A 20160-nucleotide genomic window follows, 5' to 3' on the forward strand; every position below is an offset into this window, starting at 1 on the left:
CAACCACCAAGTTAACCTAATCAGGAAAAAGTCAGAGAACTCAAGTGCACAAAGAAGATATGGTAATAGAAATATAACCAGAGAATTAGAGAACATTAAAAGACTTTAATAGAATATTTTGTTTAATTCTGCAAATTTGAAAGGAAGGATGAAATGGTTGATTGGAGAAGAAATACAAATTACCAAATTTACCAAAGAGAACTTTAAAATCTGAAAACACCAATTACAGAAGCATAGTTAACGTTGCCTTTCCTAAGAGAGAGAACTGGACCAGACTCAAGATAATTCTACCAAACTTGTAAAGAATGGTTAAATTTGTTGCTGTTTAAATTATAATTATAATATATACCCTGAAATATATTTTAAAGAAAACCTTTCAAAATATTTTAATAAGCTACGATAACATTAATCCTAAGACTTTGGTGCCACATAAAATGTTTAAATACAAATTTTAGTCTTTATAATTTACCGGTACTTTTAAATTTATTATTATAACAATTTTAATACCGTATTTTCCGGCGTATAAGATAACCCCCTCATTTTAAAGTTAAAACATAGGTTTAGGCCTGTATTCGCTGTATAAGACTACGCCCCACTTCCAAGGCAACACCAGTTCTTTTTTTAATAGACCGCCTCTCTGACTCTGGCCAATCTGAGCAGGCTTTTTACTAGAACACAGTGTAGCTTCGGGTATAGAACATGTATAATTTGCATGCATCAAAAGCCTGCTTGGATTGGCTGAGTTAGAGAGGCGGTCTATTAAAAAAAGAACTGGTGTTGCCTCGAAAGTGGGGGGTAGTCTTATACAGCGAATATAGGCCTAAACCTATGTTTTAACTGTAAAATTAGGGGGTCGTCTTATACGCCGGAAAATACAGTACATAAAAACCAGGCTCTGTAACATCCAAAACAACCGAAGGCCCAACCGTACACTGGAAGTCAGTCCTGCAGTCACTGCTGGGTTGCTGTGGCGACCGAGGAATGACTGCTGCTGGTACTGGTGTGGCAACCCAGCACTGACTGCCAAGGGGGCTGTGGATCAGACCCAGAGAGAGGCCCGAAGAGAGAGGCAAGGTCTGATCAGCAGCCTCCATGGCAGCTCTTGATCAGTCTTTGCTTCTTTCTTTTTCTCTGGGCTTTAACAGCAGCCACACCTCTGTTTCTCTCCGAGCCTCTGTGGGGGCTGTTGATCAGCCCTGCTTCTGTGATCAGGCCCAGAGACACTTACTGATAAAAGCTGAGATTTTGACTCTGATTGGCATAGAAACCGACCAACCAGAACAAAATCTGGGTGAACTGTGAGGAGCCAATAGCCACCTAGGAGGCAGAGCTTTTGACACTGGCATAGAAACCGACCAATCAGAACCAAATTGGTTAGCAAGGGAGGGAAGTTGGGGATGGGATCAGGCCTTCAGGGGAGGATGGGTAGGGGTAATCAGGCAGGTAGAGGCTGTTGGGGGCGGTCAGGCCAGTAGGTGAGAGCAGTTTGGGGCAAGATTAGGTTAGCAGGTGAGGCCATTTGGGGGCGAGATCAGGCTGGCAGGGAAAGGCAGTTGGGGGCAAGTTCAGACCATCAGGCGAGAGCAGTTAGGGTGATCAAGCAGGCAGGCAGAGGGTTTAGGGGCAATCACACAGGCAGGCAGAGACAGTTAGGTGCAGGCAGGCAGGCAGGTGAACGGTTAGGAGCCAGCAATCCCTTTGGAATAGGGCCTAAACCGGCAGTCAGAAATCCCCCAAGAGGTCCCGGATTGGAGACAGTGCAGGCTGGACTGAGGGAACCCCCTTCATGCATGAATTTTGTGCACCGGGCCATAGTATTATATATGACATCGTGTTATTTTATGATATCATTATTGACAAATGACTTGATTATCTATAAAAACTGCTCAAAAGAATCCTTTTAAAAATTATTAGAATTAATAAAGAGATCAATGATGGGAAAAAGGGGATGTGTAATACTCTCAACAATAGAAATACTTTTTAAAGATTTTAAAAATTAATGATTCTTTCAGGTACATTTGTTAATATTTCACCTGTCAGTCTTTACTTTCCAACTGAATTTAAAGTCTCATATATCTTCTGAGTTTCTGAGAAAATAGAAAAAACTAATTAAGTATATGATGTTTGCAGTAGTTCCAAGATTATTTTGGGAAGAACTTTTCCCCCTCAAATTTGTATAATAAGCCATTGGTCTTTAAGTGGTGGCTAAATTTAGGTTTTCATTCTTTTGTTTATGACTGTAATGTAAAGTTTTAAAAATTCTAAATTTAATAAAATTTTTATTAATTTAAAAATAAAGTATAGCAAGGTTGCTAGATACAAAATTAAATAAAAAATTATTTATTGCCGAAACCTGTTTGGCTCAGTGGTAGAGTGTCGTCTGCAGACTGAAAGGTCCCAGGTTCGATTCCGGTCAGGGGCATGTGCGTTGATTATGGGCACATCCCTGGTAGGGGGTATGCAGGAGGCAGCTGGTCGATGTTTCTCTCTCATCGATGTTTCTAGCTCTCTGTCTCTCTCCCTTCCTCTATGTAAAAGATCAATAAAATATATTTTAAACGTTTTAAAAAATTATTTATCAATCAGCAGAAAATATGAATACGTAACAAGAATTTAATCAGATATATTCAATAACTTTGTGGTAAAAACACATCTTTTCTGGAAGACCATAATAAATATAGATATATAACATGTTCATAGATTGTTAGGGTCAATATTGGAAATATGCCATTTCTCCCCAAACTGTCTCCAAGTTTGATCTAATTACATTAAAAAGTCCAACTGTGTGTGTGTGTGTGTGTGTGTGTGTGTGTGTGTGTGTGAGAGAGAGAGAGAGAACTTTATAAGAAAGTTCTAATATGTATATATAATATATAAAACATCAGAAAATGGCCTAGACATTCCTGAAGATAAATTAAAGGCTATGTATGTGTTTGTGTGTTGGGAGGGCTCTTTTTAGCATTTTTGGTAGTTATTTTACTAGTATAATGTTATAGATTTAAAATAGTCCATATATATAAAATAACAGCACCTGGGATGCTATGACTGGTCGTTATAATGCCCACTGCAGCCAGCAAACTAGCCTGATTGTGAGTGGGCTGGTGGCCAATCTCCCTTGGCTCCTTTCCCCCTGCGAGCCCCCCCCCCCAGTCGCCCTCTCTACCCCAATAGGGCCTGCCCCGAATGGGCCCCCACCACCGCAATCGGCCCACAGCACCTCCCCCTGCCCGGCCCCACCCCACATTGGCCCCCGCCCAGATTAGGGGCAGGCCAGCCAGCCAACTACTGTTGCACTTCCCTCTGGCCAGCCTCACTCCAGATGGGCCCCCACCATCCTGATTGGCCCAGGGCCGCTACCCCCACCCAGCTCTGCTCCTGATTGCCCCCCCCCACAAACCAATAGGGGATGTGACCAGCCAGCCTATGGCCTACGGACCCTGCCCCTGGCTACTGGCTCTTGATCAGCCACCCCCACTCCATTCAGGGGTGAGGCAAGCTGTTCCACCACCCACAGCCCCCCATGATGGCCAGTCCCACCCCCGATCAGCCACCACCACCCCAATCAGCCTGTGGCCCCTCCCCCCAGCTGGCCCCACCCCCACACCAATCGGGGCAGGACCCACCAGCCAATCACCTGTGGCCCCTCCCCACCAGCCAGCCTGGCCCTGATTGGGCCCCGATCAGGACTGGCTGGCTGGCCAACCCTCCGCTGTCTTCTCCCAACAGTCCTGGGCCTGATCTATCCTAATTGGGGCCAGACCAGCTGGACCCCCCACCTGTGCACGAATTTATGCCCTGGGCCTTTAGTATAATAATAATTGAAACGGGGCACAATTGGTTATTTATGTAGAGAGAAAAATAAAATACCTCTTGTTATGAAAAAAATTATTCTAGTTGGATTAAGAAACTTAAATATTAAAGATTATCTGACTTTGAGAAAATGACACAGGAGATCATTTAGATAAGATAACAAAATCACTAAGTATGAGATAAAAGACTAATTAATTTGAAACTTTAGTTTGAAAAATCACTAAGTATGAGAAGGCCTTCTCATTCGTAAACAAATACCATGAAGAGAATTTTTTATACTTTGTAAATTTTTTATACTTCTTTATAAAAGAGATTTTTTTATACTTTGTTCATATTTAATAGCCTGTCTTTAGCAAATATTTATTCAATATTTACTAAAACAGTTTTCAAGAAAACTTGTTATGGTGTTGAATGAAGGTAAGGGGAAATAATCCCTCTCAGGTATTGTTTATTCTATATAGTAAAGAGGTGATATGAAAATTGACCATCACACCCTTGCACAAGATAGTCACAGTCACCCCCATGTGGTCACAAGATGACTGGCAGGGGAGGGCAATAGGGGGAGACCAGGCTGGCAGGAGAGGGGAGTTAAGGGCGACCAGTCAGGCAGGGGAGGGCACTTAGGAGTGACTAGGCCATCCAGGGAGGACCAGGCCATCAGGGGAGGGCTGTAGTTGGGGGTGACCAGGCCAGCAGGGAAGTGCTATTGTGGGGGACCAGGCATGCAGGGGAGGGCAGTTAGGGGGTGACAGAGTCTGCAGGGGTGGGCAATCGGGCCATCAGCGGAGGGCAGTTAGGAGTGACAGGGCCTGCTGGGGTGGGAGTTAGGTTCGGCAGGGGAGCAGTTAGTCATCAATTAGGTTGTCAGGGGAGGGGTTATGGTGTAGTCAGGCTGGCAGGCAGAAACAGTTAGAGACAATCAGGCATATATGCAGGTGAACAGTTGGGAGCCAGCAATCCCAGATTTTGAGAGGGATGTCCGACTGCCCAGTTAGCCCTGATCCCTGTGAGCAGTCGGACATCCCTTGTGGGATCCCAGATTGGAGAGGGTGCAGGCTGGGCTGAGGGACACCTCCCTCCAGTGCACAAATTTTTTGCACTTGGCCTTTAGTGAGAATATAAACTGATATAACCTGAAAGAGCAACTTGATATTATAGGCCCAGTGCATGGATTCATGCACCAGTGGGGTCCCTCCATGTGGCCTGCGGGGATCAGGCCAAAACCTAAAGTCCAACATCCCCGAGGGATGTATTAGTGTGTGAAGTGGCCAGCGGCCTGGGAGGAGCCCAAGCCCAGGCCAGGCGCTGCTCCCACTCATCCCAGCCCCACTGTGCCTGCCACCTCCGCTGCTCTCTGCTCAGTAGGCTCGTTGACAGTTTTCAGAAAGAATGAGACAAAGCTATACTTATTGTTGTAGAATTATCTCTGTAAAATATACAGAGTATTGTGTATAGTAGTATGCTGACTTGTGTGGCAGTGGTGATGGGTGGTCAAGTTTACATGTACTTAAGTATGTGGAAGTGACTGGAGCACAGGGATGGGAGAGTCTTAGCTTTTAATTTATATATTATATTTTTACATTCCTGCTGGTATTCAAAATAATGAATACTGTTTTGAAAGATAAAATATTCTTTACTTCTTCCTATCTTTGTTGTTGTTCATAGTAATTACTCATTTTTTTAAATATATCATTATAGGTATCCATCATACTTGGCACCTGAGGTAATTGCACAAGGAATTTCCAAAACCACTGATCATGTGCCAAGTGAAAAACCATTGCCCTCTGGCCCCAAATCAGACGTATGGTCTCTAGGAATCATTTTATTTGAGCTTTGTGTGGTAGGTATAAAAATATTAATTAACAATTTAAAAATTGTATTTTTAGAGAAAAATTTTTAATAGGAAAACTATTTGGTAATAATATCTTTTTCTTTGCCAATTGACTAGATATGAAGAGAAATGTCTTAATTCTCAATTTGACTTTTAAGAAAATCCTGTTTGACAATTAATTTGCCTTTTATTTTGGTAGCTCTAGAAATGTTTACACTGTTACTACTTGTAAGTTTTACTAACTGTTAATACTATTTTGTTATTTCCTTTACCCTTGTATTAAGTAAAAAAAAAAATTACACTATACAAAGTTTAAAAACTAAACATTGTATAAATGTTTATAATAAAACTGTTAACATTCTTTGGTATGTTCATGCTCTCTCCCTTCTGTGGTAGTCTTTCTTTTTTTAGATACCTCCTCTTCTCATGTTCTCTTATGTTTCCTATAAGACTCACTTTATATGTTGGCTTTTTATGAGGCCTTTCCCAGATATCCTCTGTATTTATTAAGGTAAATAATAAACTGCTATAAAAACAAAGGAGCTAAAAATGCAGTAGTTTAAAGAACGTAGATGTTTTTCTCCCTCATGTAATAGTCTATTGAGGGTAGGGTGGGCTTTATTCTACAACTGGAGGCCCAATGCATGAAAATGTGTGCAAGAGTAGGCCTTCCTTCCCCCAGCCACTGGCACCGGCTTGCCTCCAGCACCTGGGACAGGGGCTGCTTCCCTCCTCTGGGTGCCCGCAGGCACCCAGGACCTGGCCTGGCCTTCCCCAGGCCACCCGCAGGCACCCAGGACCTGGGCTGGCTTCCCTCCAGACCCAGCTTCATCAGGAAAGATGTCCGGAATGAAATGATGTCAGGAAGACAGCTGGTCTAATTAGCATATTACCCTTATATTATAGGTGTCATGAAGAAACCAAGGCTATCAAGAATGGCTCCAGTGTCTAGTTTCCAAAGTTCTCTCTATATCACATTTTTTTAAAGCCATGAGGAAAGAGGAGAAGAGTGATTCCATGGTAACAATTTAAGGATGTGATCTACTAGTAAAAGTTGCAATAATCAACTCGACTTTTCACTAGTGATAATTTTTACATGTTGCTACATATAGGTATAAGGGAGACTAGGACATGTTGTCTTCAACTGGACACATAAATATTGACAAAGGTGTTGAAAATGGATTTGGAGGAGCAACTAGCAATCTGTCAATTCTACCTTCATATATCTGCCAGCCTTTGTTTACTGGAGAGCATGAACATATCATTATAGGTATCCATCATACTTGGCACCTGAGCAATCTTCTTTGCTCTCCTCTTCTATTTTGGCATTTATCAAATTTGTCTACTTTACTTGGACTACGAGGTTATTTGATGCAGAAATTTTTATTATTTATCTATTATAGCTGTCTTCCAAGGAACTTTCAAAATATTTTGAAAAATTAAGTCACTAATATTTATTATATTTAAGAATTAGGCCCTAACTGATTTGGCTCAGTGGATAGAGCATCGGCTTGAGGACTGAAGGGTTGCAGGTTCAATTCCGGTCAAGGGCATGTACCTTGGTTGCCGGCACATCCCCAGTAGGGAGTATGCAGGAGGCAGCTGATGGATGGTTCTATCTCATCGATGTTTCTAACTCTCTATCCCTCTTCCTTCCTCTCTGTAAAAATCAATAAAATATATTTTTGAAAAAGAATTAGTTTGACATTTTTCTTTTATGTATTTAAGAATTAATTTAAAGCAGAGGTAGTAAAGCATAATAGTTAAGAGGTAAGCTTCTGTAGTCAGAGTAAACTGGGTTTAAATTCTGATGCTACAAAGAATAGCTGTGTGAGTTAGGGTAGCTAACTAACTTTTCAAAGCCTTGGTTCCACTTCTATAAATAACAACAGTGTCTGTACTGTAAAGTTGTCAGAAAAATAAAATGAAATAATGTATATAAAGTACTTAGTACAGGGTGTTACATACTGAATAGTCCATAAATGTTAGCTTTTATTACTATTAACTAGAGGCCTGGTGCACGAAATTCATGTACAGGAGACAGAGTTCCCTCTGCCCAGCCTGCACCCTCTTCAATCCAGGACCGCTCAGTGGATGTCCGACTGCCTCTTGCAATCCAAGACTGCTGCCTCCTAACCGCTCGCCTGCCTTCCTACCTGCCTGATCGCCTGTAACCCCTCTGCCTGTCTGCCTGATCTTCCCTAACCATCTCTGCCTGCCTGATGGCCCCTAACCACTTCTGCCTGCCTGCCTGATCACCCCTAACTACTCCCTGCTGGCCTAATCACCCCTAACTGCCTCTGCCTTGCCCTACATCCGGGACCCAGAATTCTCTACTCTGGCTTGTTCCAGGCAACCAGGACTCAGACCAGCTTCACCTGGGCTGGCCACAGCCGAAGGGACCATGGGCAGGTGACTTTGTCCAGGTCGCAGCTGCAGGCACTGGTGCCCGGGACCGCAGGGTGGTTGGTTTGTCCCTCTCCTGGGCTGCAGCCACAGGTGCAGGCACTCAGGACTGCTCAGTGGGTGGCTTGTCCCTCTCCTGAGCCACAGGCACAGCCGCTAGTGCCCAGGACCACGGGGCATGCAAATTGTCCCTCTCCCGGGCCATAGGCCTAGCCTCAGCCATAGGTGCTGGCACCTGGAACCATGGGGCATGCTGCTTGTCCCTCTCCCAGCCTGAAGCCTGGCTGGTCCCCATTCCTCTCTCATCAGCTCATTTGTGCCTGGCTGGTCCTCATTCCTCTCTCCCCAGTGTTGAGTGTCTGAGCCTTTATGGTGTGAGGGCATGATGCCCATTTGCATTTTAGCTCTTTATTGTATAGGATTATGCATAATATTTTAGCTGGGGTGGTTTATTTATTTGAGCATAGTCCTGTGCAGTGAAAGATTGCTGGTTCGACTCCTGGTCAGGGCACATACCTATGTTATAAGTTCAATACCAGGTTGTGGCACATATGGAGGCAACTGATCAATGTCTGTCTGTCTGTCTCTCTCTCTCTCTCCCCCCACCCCCTCCTTTCCTCTCTAAGCATGTCCTCAAGTGAGGATTAAATAATAATAGTAATAAAAGTTATATTTGTTATTTACATATTGGCAGTTCTTTAAGGGAAAATGTCAGATTTTCTGATTCTTTTCTATCCTTTGTTTAGACCATCTTACTTTTTTCATTGGTATAAAATAATAATAAATCTTATTGTTTAAAATCATAGACAAATTAAAAAATTATTTTGGAATATAAAAGTAAAGTATAATAAATGTAAAATATACAGTTTTTTATTTTTATTACCACTAACTATATCTAAACTCTTATGATCTGGGCATGTCTTATATGAATATTTCAATTTAAAAAATGTTAAAAAGTATTTACTGTATGTATATGTTGTATGTATAGCATCATGACAAATGCAACAAGGAATAAACTGTGATTAAGACACATTGTGAAGGAGCTTATAATTTAATTCAAATCCATAAACTTTGAAGATAAACTCAGAGAGCTGTGTGAATACCAAGAAAGGAAGTATTAATTTCATTATGTGAGCTTTATGACATTTTAAGTGTTACTCAAAGTTTATACAGTTTAAGCATGGCAAACTGAACATGAGCTTAAATCTTCCTCTGCATCATCAAACAAATACTAAGGTATAAATTAACGACATACCAACAGCTAACAAAGGCAACTTTGGTTATACTAGAAATTCTAGGGAAATAGATGAGAAGCTATACCAAGACCATTTTGCTAGGAATCTCTGGCCATATCACCAGAAAGTTACTATAGCCACTTTGCCACCCAGAAAGTCCCATAGTCTACATGATGTGTAGAATCCTATATTAAAACATGAGTACTATATATCTAAGAAATACCAAACATCTATAGGAGACCTCTACAAACAATAAAAACAAAAACAAAAACAAGAATTTACACTATTGATTGTTAAAGTGAGTGGAAGGGAGAGGGAGAGACAGAAAGAGAGAGACATCAATTGTTTTCCTCCCACATACACCCAGACTGTGGTGGGATCGAGCCTGCATAAGTTTCAGTCGAACCTGGATCCTTCAGTCTTAGGGCCAACTTTCTAGCCAGTGAGCCAAATTGGCCAGGGCTGCATTTCTAATTTCATAAGTATTTGAGAAAATTTTTTCTTTTCTTTTTAAATCAGAGTCTGATCTTCTCTATATAAATGCCATGTTACCTCCTCTTAAGCTTTCTTATTCTAAGTTTACTTTAAGGGACATATAAGTTTTAATTTGTTTATAATAAGAGAAACATAATACTAACCATGTTGTGCTATGTGCAAAAAATGCTATGTATTTTTATACATATGTAAATAACCCTTACTGTAAATATTCAATTTTAATAGATGAGAAAAGTGAGGCTTAGCTGGTTAAGCAATTTGTCTAAGTTGTGTATAACTGGTAGTAGAATATCAAATTCGGCACACAATTCTAGTACCGTATTTTCCGGAGTATAAGACGTCTTTGAAACGAGAAAAAGTCAACCGAAAATCGAGGGTCATCTTATACACTGAGTATATCTCAATATGCCGCTAAACGAATTTTCCAACTCGATCCCACACCAATCACTGCAAGGCTGCTCGGACTGCCTCTCTAATTCAGCCAATCCAAGCAGGCTTTTTATGCATGCAAATTATACATGTTCTGTACCCGAAACTACACTGTGTTCTAGTAAAAAGCCTGCTCAGATTGGCCAGAGTCAAAGAGGCGGTCTATTAGAAAAAGAACTGGTATTGCCTCGGAAGTGGGGGGTAGTCTTATACAGCGAATATAGGCCTAAACCTGTGTTTTAACTGTAAAATTAGGGGGTCGTCTTTTACACCGGAAAATACGGTAGTTGTTCAGCATATAGTCGCTGAAGTTTTAAGTGTTTGGTTCCAGAGTGCATTCCAAGTAGCCCCCTGAAGCCAATAAAGAAAACAGTTAAAGCCTGGCCAGTGTGCCTTCCCAGTCCAGACACAGGCCTGGGTTGCAGGCTTGATCCCTAGTGTGGGGCATGCAGGAGGTAGCCAATCAATGATTCTCTGTCATCATTGATGTTTTTGTCTCTCTCTCCCTCTCCCTTCTTCTCTGAATTCAATAAAACTATATATATATATATATATATATATATATATATATATATATATATATATATATATATATTTTAAAGAGTTTATGTGTCTTAAAATAAATGTATGTGTATTAAAATAAATATAATGTATGTGTCTTAAAATAAATATACCAGATTATCTGTGAGTACAAAGGATGGCCAAGTTATTGCGGAAAAGAGAGTGTCATGGAATGTGTCTTATTAGAGATAACAGATTGCCTGGATCATAATATGTAAGGAAGAATTTAGTTTGGTAATCTGAATCTTTCTTAGGAGGAATCTTGTACTCTTAATAACATTCCTGGTAGCCTGGAATCCATTCAAGTATGTATGGTCTCAAAAGTGAACAGTGCTTGAGATCAAACTAAAATGTTTAAGTGTTAAATATTATGTAATATTTAAAAAATCATTACCTAACCAATAATTTTTCTTTAATGGAACTAACTTTAAAAATCTAATAAAACTCTGAAGAGAAATAGAAGTACCTGATAAAATTATTTTCAGCTCTGAAAAAAACACCTCCTAAGAAAAAACATGCAAATGTTTACATAAATTCTTTTCCCATTTTATTTAGGGAAGAAAATTATTTCAGAGCTTGGATGTTTCTGAAAGACTAAAATTTTTGCTTACATTGGGTAAGTGTCTAGCAGTTATCTTTCAAATATAAATATAATCTTTACTGAGAGTTAGTAATCAAATACACTAAAATATCCTAGCTTTCTTTAATTTTCTAATGCTCAGTGGTAAGCGTTAACAGGACAATTTAAGAAGTGCATCTGATGAATTATAGTACAGCTTTCCTTATTTACTGAGGAATTATGCTGTGGATGGATGTAAAATTAACCTTATGATCTAGCCCAGTAAACTAACATGTGAAATCAAAACTTGAGAATATAAAATTATATTTTTCTCTAGCAGTTTGCTTTGACATATTATATCAACTTTGGAGCTTTCTATTTGATGATTCATATGTGAATTAGTCAAGAATAATGTTTATTTTTTCTTATAACAAGTTCATATATTTTACATGTATATTAGATACAAATATTTGCAATTCAAATTTATAAAAATGTAATCTACTTTAGAGTGGAATAAATTAAGCATGTACAGTAAAAAAGAAGAGAAAAGAGTGATAGAGCACTTTATGTAAAAGAGTAATAGATTGGTATACAGGTTAATAGAGTGTACAAATAATGTGTACAGAATATTAATAATAATGAATTATAAATAAAATTTTACCATATTTACCACATTTAGTTTTAAAGATTGATAATATAGCTGTTAAGGAGTCTTTGAGATTTCTAAATGTCATCTACAGACCAAACTTATACTTTAAGTCCTCAGAGAAATGTATACATTCTCCAAATTGTATATAATAAAAATAAGTTATATAGTCATGAAAAGATAATAAAACCATTTAAAGTACACACCTATAGTGAAAAAAACATGAACAAGAATATTTATCTCCTTTGATCACTGTTTTATTTCACTTACAATTAGGCGGCTTCATTAGGCTATGATTCAATTAAAATTTAGTGTTTGAAGTCTTTATTTTTATCACTATACCTAAGGAAAGTTTAAAAAGTCACAAATTTTAATATTCCAGGTTTCATAACAGCATTACTCAATATTTTTTAAAAGTATCAGAGCTCAGTACTCGGTATGTCTGATAAATTAGAATAGCAGCATTTATTCTTATAATTTTTTTGTTTTATAGACTGCGTGGATGACACTATAACAGTTCTGGCTGAAGAACATGGTTGCCTGGACATTATAAAGGTTTGTAATTTAATCTGTTATTGAAAATTTGTTCATTTTGCATATTTAGGATCCAATAGCAAGCTATTTTAAAGCTGTGTTTATTTGGAAAAGTCCAAATAAAGACTTTTTAAAAAATCAAAACATAATGCAATATGAAAATGATGTATCATAGAGGTGTACACTTGAAATCTGTATTATCTTATTAACCAGTGTCACCCCAATAAATTTAATTAAAAAGAAAAAATAATAAAGATGAAAGAATAACGCATTTGAGTTTGTCAGATAAACACAAATCTTTGGAACAAAAATAAATAAACCAAAATATCCTTCATTAGCAAACATTTGAGTAAAATTTATTTTTAATGTATTTTTTGTTAATGATATTATATGTATCTCTCATTTCCACCCTCTAGGGCCCCTCTCCTAAAATTTATTTTTAAAATTGATCATTTTAAATAGTTTTGTTTTTCTCTTGATTTCCCAGGAGCTTCCTGAAAATGTGATAGATCTTTTGAAGAAATGTCTCACCTTCCACCCTTCCAAGAGGTTGATATTAAGAGTTTGGGATTACACAGATCTTTATCATATAAGTAGTTAATCTTTTTTTCTTGATGGTTATAATGCCAATGTATTTAATAAGCATATTTATATACAGTATGTAGTAATAACTGTTATTAATGGCTTTAATATATGTTAAGAAAAGAAGAAAAAATAATTAAGCTATAGTCAGAAAACTGGAATATAGCAAAAGAAGATACTGGTTCATTTCCTAGGCTCCAATATAAAAAATAAAAAACAAAAAAACAGCTAAACTGTGAGATATACATATTCCTCAATTAAAATGATAGAAGAGAAATGAGAACAAAAGTTTATTGGCAGTATACTATATATTATAGCAAAAGACTTGGATAAACCGTGAAGTAAGCTAACAACTGTTGATTACATAAAAGGATTTCTTAGAGGTTGTATTATTTATTTTCATTTGATGATATCACTGTTAGCCATACACTTATCCCTAAACCCCCTCAGGTATATAATATTTAAAAATAATAATAATGTATTCTAATTTGCCTTTAGACAAACATTTTTGTCAAGGGATAGTAGGAAGAAAGTAATGATATTAGAAGCATAGTTTTGGGTAAATATGCCATATTAAACTAAGGGTAGGAAGAAACTATAATAAGAGATATTGTTAGTGTACAATTTTATTATTTAACTAGAGGCCTGATGTACAATGATTCGTGCTAGAATGGGCCTTCCTTCTCCTGGCTCTGGCAGGAGCCGCCTTTCCACCTTCCCACCCTGCCCAGAGGCCTGGAGAAGCTGGGACAGCGTGGAACACTTGTCCCGCCCCTGGCCGGTTGGCACCTGAGTATGCAAATTAACCCACGATCTTTGTTGGTTAATTTGCATACTTCTGATTGGCTGATGGGCCTTGCGAAGGTACAGTCAATTTGCATCTTTCTCTTTTATTAGTATAGATATATTCAGTAAAGCAGACACCTGGTAATCAAGCTAAAATTGAGACACTCGTAATAATTTTGGTAGATCACAAAATGTAAAAAGTATAACAAAGGTAAAAAATTCAGCATTTACTACCTATAGTCACTTGATTGTTTTATAATCATACTAGAGGCCTAATGCATGAAATTCGTGCACTTGGGGGGAGGTCCCTCAGCTTAGGCATGGAGCAGGCCTAATCCATCAGTGAGATATCCTTAGCACTGCCACGGAGGCGGGAGAGACTCCTGCCACCACTGCTGAGCTCACCAGCCAAGAGTCTGGCTTCTGGTTAAGCAGTGCTCCCCCTGTGGGGGTGCACTAACCATCAGGGGGAAGCTCATGCCCTCTAGTGGTTGGTACAAGTCATAGTGACCAGTCGTTCTGCTATTCGATCTATTTGCATATTAGCCTTTTATTATATAGGATACTTATAGACTCCTTGAAGGAGGGCTTTATTATATTACTAGAGGTCTGGTGCACTGATTCGGCCTGGCCTGCAGTCATTCCCTAAGGGTTATACCCCACTTGTGCATGATGGGGGCCAGGGAGGGACTGAGGAAGGGCCCCAGGATGTGGCCGGCCCATCTCACTCAGTCCTGATTGTCCAGACCCCAGGAACAAGCTAAACTACCAGTTGAAGCATCTGCCCCCTGGTGGTCAGTGCTCGTCATAGCGACCGGTTGAATGAATAGTCAGATACTTAGCATATTAGGCTTTTACTACATAGGATGTGCTAATGAGGTATTTAAGACTTTTAACTATTCCTTTGAATGCTTGCCATTATTCTAGGAAAATTCTAATGACTTTCGTTCATGCTCTGTATTTTAAATGTTTCTCAAGGCCAACCCCAGATGAATTAATGCAGGACAAGGTGTTCAGTGAAGTGTCACCTTTATACACCCCATTTACGAAACCTGTCAGTTTGTTTTCCTCTTCTCTGAGATGTGCTGATTTAACTCTGCCTGAGGATATCAGTCAGCTGTGTAAAGGTAATGATACATAAGACATAAGCAATAATATAAGCCTTGTTTTTAAAGTGAGTATCCATATCCTAGTTTTGAATGTATCAACAATATATATAATACATTAGTGAGACTTTATGGACACTTATCTTGAAATTAAGAGGTAACTCCAGGCATGTTTAACATAGCATTTTATATAACTAACCTAACTTTTAATCCTTTCCATTCAAATTACTTTTGAGCAAGAACTTTAAGAATCAAGGAGAGGATGTGGCACCACACAAAAATTTACTATGCAAAACAAAGTCCCATTTTCATCTCAAATCTTTATACTACAATTGGGTCTTTTAATTCGCAATGGAATTTTCACTACATCTACATTTATATATTATACTATAGGCCTGGTGCACAGATTCATGTACCTGTGGGGTCCCTCGGCCTGGCCTGTGCTCTCTTGAAATCCGGGACCTCTTGTGAGATGTCAGATAGCCGGTTTTTGTCCCGATCCCTATAGGCCTGATCCAGACAGAAGGGAGCCCAACCCCCCCAGGCCCTATCCAGACAGGAAGGGGCCCAATCCTATGCATTGAGCATCTGTCCCCCGGTGGTCAGTACGCGTCATAGCGACCAGTCGACAAGTTATTCGATTGTTTGGTCACTTAGGCTTTTATATATATAGATAATGTATTATAAATGATCTCTGAAAATTGTATTGTTGAAAATTGTATTGTTGATAAAACACTCATACTATTATACTTAACATTTTAAGAGAATATCAGCTTTGTCTTTTTATCTCTATGACAATTACACATCTCAGAATGTGTGCTTTGGTGACACTAGTAAGTTATTCTTACTAGTATACTGGAAGGTTATCATGAAATAAGTCATAGCAAGAAATAGTTACTAACCATCATTCAATTAAATATTTATTAAGTTCCTACTTTGTTTCACACACTGTGCTTTCAAGTAACATTAATGCCAAATGGTGAGTCAGACAGAAATTTAGTCACATAATTATGATTACAAATGAAGGTTTATATGAACATAGCAGAATGGAAGCATAGCCTGCATGAGATATCAAGAATCACTTCTCCAGAGAAGCAGCAATTGACTCAAGACACGAAAGATACAGTAGTTTGTGGTGTTTGCCTACTCTATGTTTTTTTCTGCCCTTAATCCTTTTACATAGAATTCGATATCTTAGATATACCCGATATATCTATGAGCCAGAGGGTAAAATTCCACTTTTTCTCAAGAAACTACATGTACATTTCATACTCTGTGCATTTTATAGTATGTATATTCTTAAGGATATCTTACTATGCTTTTAAGTTTTTACTGTTTTAAAATGTCAGCTATTATTGTCTGTCGCCTTTTAATAGAAACAAAAGGTGAGATAACTGTGATTGTCTTAATTTACCACTAATAGATATAAGCAGTGATTACCTGGCAGAAAGATCAATTGAAGAAGTGTATTACCTTTGGTGTTTAGCTGGAGGTGACTTGGAGAAAGAGCTTGTGAACAAGGAAATTATTCGGCCCAAACCACCTATCTGCACACTCCCCAAGTAAGAAAAGATAAATGGTGGAAATAAAAAATTAGTAATGAATTTTTAAAAACAATTTTGATAGCCATTACAACTAAGTGTTTATCACAGCGATTGGAAGTTAGTAACTTACTTTTTTCAATGAAGTGTCTAATTATTAAGTTCCCATCAATATTTTTATTAGTTTTAATAAATACATATATATTATTTAAAACACTTGTGATCATGATGCTATAACAGCATCACGACCACAGCATCACGACCACAGGCCTTTTTTTTTTTTTTTTTTTTTTTTAGTTGATTTTTTACAAGAGAAAAGGAGAAGGATAGAGAGTTAGAAACATCGATCATAGAGAAACATTGATCAGCTGCCTCCTATACACCCCCTACCGGGGATGTATGGACAACAAAGGTACATGCCCTTGACTGGAATTGAACCTGGGACCCTTCAGTCTGCTGGCCGATGCTCTATCCACTGAGCCAAACCAGATAGGGTGTATTGGTTTTTTGTTTTGTTTTGTTTTGTTTTCACAAGTAATATGCTTATCCTCCATTTGAAGTTATTATTATGGAATACCTTGTAATAATTGATGTTCAATAAATGAAAAAGATACCAGTCAGAAAGAACAGTAATATTCAAGAGTTAATCAACTAACATGCTTATTATGAGAAACTATTTTCTATTACCAATTACAAATCGTACATGTAAAGGTACTTGCTTGCGTTAGAGATTATTAAGGTGCTAGATCAGTGTTGAGAAAAATCTGCACAACTGCACAAGATCCTGGACACCATTCTGTAAGTTAGACTGAATACAATCTAATAACATAACAGTCTACAAATAACAAGACAACCCTGAGGGCCAAGGTTATTGCTGTTTCCTTGCTCTTAACATTTATTCGTGTATAATATTATAGATAAGAATCTGAATCTCTTGAGTTTCCACCAATGCTCTATCTAACATTTTAATTTTAGATTTTTGTACTATATTTTGTCATTGTAGGTTATTGTAGAAATAACCTGCTGATCATTTCTTTTCCTCACATGTTAAATTTTAGGTTAATTATTTGAATAGACCATTGATTCTCTACTTTTTTTCTCTCTTAAACTAATTTTAAATATTAACTTCAATTATACTGCTCACATTGAATTAGGTGGAAATTAAGAAATAAAATAAGAGAAATTCTAAGAATAAGTACTTTAAAGGGTATATAAATTCTCCAAAGTAATTTTCTGATATTCTAAACAAATTTCATACACTTAATATTCGATATTCTTTCCCCTGTGAAATCACGATCATTATGTAAGGTTTTTCTTTTTTTCTCACTTTATCATTCTTCACTTATACATACTTTCTCAAGATCACATTTGGGTAGCAAAGTAATTTTTGTATTGAACCTAACTTAAATAGTGTAAGTCACACTCTGATATTGCTAAAATGCTTTATTTTTATATACTATATTCATACTTACTCAACACATATTTTAAAATTAGTTGTTTAGAGAATTTTCAAATAGCAGTTGTATTTTTTTGTAAACCCATTAAATTTCTTTCATGAAAGGATTCATGATTTAGAATAAAATTTCTTTTGTAGAAGAAACACTAAATTGGATTTTGTGTACTCATTAAAATAATAATTTTTTTAAATTTCTTCTAGTTTTCTCTTTGAAGATGGTGAAAGCTTTGGACAAGGTCGAGATAGAAGCTCACTATTGGATGATACTACTGTGACATTGTCACTATGCCAGCTAAGAAATGTAAGATTGCTATTTTAGCAAATTTGCCTGAGATCTTTTTCTTTTTTTTCTTTTTTTAAAAGAGGGTCTCTTTAGTGTATGAGGCCATGTACAGCGATATTGGAAATGCATCTGTACATCTTCAGCTTTAGTATATATATTGTCTCACTACTTAAAAGGTGATTTTGTTTACCTTTTTACCATCATAAGAGTTCTCATTTCTCCACATATTTGGTAACACATAGTATCAAATTTTTTAAAATTATTGCTCCAAAAGGAGCAGAATGGTATTTTACTACTAATACTAATATTTAATTAAATACTAATATTTAATTCCATGATTATAGTATAGATATGAGTTCTTTCATGTTTTTTGACTGTTTGCTTACCTCTTCTATGTGTGACTGATTCATCTTTTGCCAATTTTTTTTATTGAGTCATTTCTTACTGAGTTGAGGACTTTTAAAATGTATTCCAAATACAGAGTCTTTGTTGGCTATATGTGGTGCAAATTTTTTTTAATCTCTGGCTTCTTTAAGTTTTTTAATAGTATCTTTTAATTAATTAGATTCTTTTATCAGTGTTTTATAGTTAACTATGTTTAATTGTTATATTTTATTTACTGTTACTTATTTAAAGTTATACCAAAGTTATCAATATATTTTGTATAATGTTCTATATTTTCTTCTAGAAGATTTCAATAAAAATTTATTTGCAAAAACAAAAAATACAAAAATAAATAAAAACATTTTTCTATAAATACTAGAAAAAATGTTAACGTTGCTGATTTTTAAAGTAATTTGGAAACCAAAGAATAACTCTTACCTTATACTTTCTGTACAGGTATTTTTTCCCTTTTTTGCCTTTGATATGCTAAAATTTTAATTAATAAAAACAGCAGAAAATATATTTAAGAGTACTATTTATGATTTAAAGAATAGTAAAACTCAAACTTTAAAAATTATATATTAATAATGCAGTGAAACTTGGGAAAATACTAGTTTTCTACTTAGAATTTTAATCTGTGAAAGAAATACCTAAGGATTTAAAGGCAAAATAGGATAAGTGCATATATGGCATGTCAAAATTTTAAAGAGAAGCCACGCATAAAATCAGTGTTTGCCAGATTCTCAGTGTTGGATGAAAGATTTTCTTTGGCTTTTAAAAATTCTGGCAATAATGCTAATGTAAGTGCATAAGGACTCTAATCAATAGGAGGTCAGGGCCGGCTGCACACAGAGCTTGTACCTCTGTGTCAATCCCATAGGAGCAGGCACTCTGCCTTCTGGTTGGAAGTTGCACTGAAGAGCATTGCAGCAGGCAAGGTAGCGATAACATTAATCACCCTCTTAAGATGTGTCTCATTTTACTACCCTGTGGCCTGTTTTTGAAGAATACCTATCATCCTGCATGTTATGTTATTATTGGAGAAACATTATTAGGATGACTTTTAAAAAAGATAATTAAGAGAATTGAACTCATTAATATTTGAATCATACATATTCAAAATATGTTGTGAAATTTTTTTGAATTTTATTTTATTTGTATTAATTACAAAGTAAAAATAAGTAAATTAAATTGAGTTTTAAATTAATGGATTTATATTTTTTAAGTACTTTTTAAAATAACCTTCATGTATAATAATAAAAGCATAATATGCTAATTAGACCAGATGTCCTGTCCTTCTGGACAATCTTCCAGATGAAGCCTGGTTGTGAGAGAAGCCGGTCCAGGTTGCCTTCCAGCAGCCGGAGGGAAGCCCGGGCCCCGGGTGCCAGAGGGAAGCCAGTGCCAGCAGCCAGGAGAAGGAAGGCCTACTCTTGCACAAATTTCATGCATCAGGCCTCTGGTATAATTCAAAACTATATTATCCATGTATTAAATTTTATACTAATTTCAGAAA

The 20160-nt window shown here is 37.2% G+C and overlaps 1 protein-coding gene across 3 annotated transcripts in view; it reads left to right on the plus strand.

Moving 5' to 3' along the window:
- The window catches only part of TBCK (TBC1 domain containing kinase), a 162494-nt gene that overhangs the window by 44972 nt on the left and 97362 nt on the right, over positions 1-20160 (plus strand). For all 3 annotated transcript variants that reach the window (XM_045589220.1, XM_045589218.1, XM_045589221.1), the window contains 7 exons: positions 5509-5650; positions 11323-11383; positions 12466-12527; positions 12994-13055; positions 14853-15001; positions 16404-16542; positions 18179-18278. In XM_045589220.1, the coding sequence (XP_045445176.1) occupies positions 5509-5650; positions 11323-11383; positions 12466-12527; positions 12994-13055; positions 14853-15001; positions 16404-16542; positions 18179-18278 (715 nt within the window). The remainder of the gene's footprint in view (positions 1-5508; positions 5651-11322; positions 11384-12465; positions 12528-12993; positions 13056-14852; positions 15002-16403; positions 16543-18178; positions 18279-20160) is intronic.

This window comes from Pipistrellus kuhlii, unplaced genomic scaffold (genome assembly GCF_014108245.1).
Source record: "Pipistrellus kuhlii isolate mPipKuh1 unplaced genomic scaffold, mPipKuh1.p scaffold_m20_p_1, whole genome shotgun sequence".
NCBI lineage: Eukaryota > Metazoa > Chordata > Mammalia > Chiroptera > Vespertilionidae > Pipistrellus > Pipistrellus kuhlii.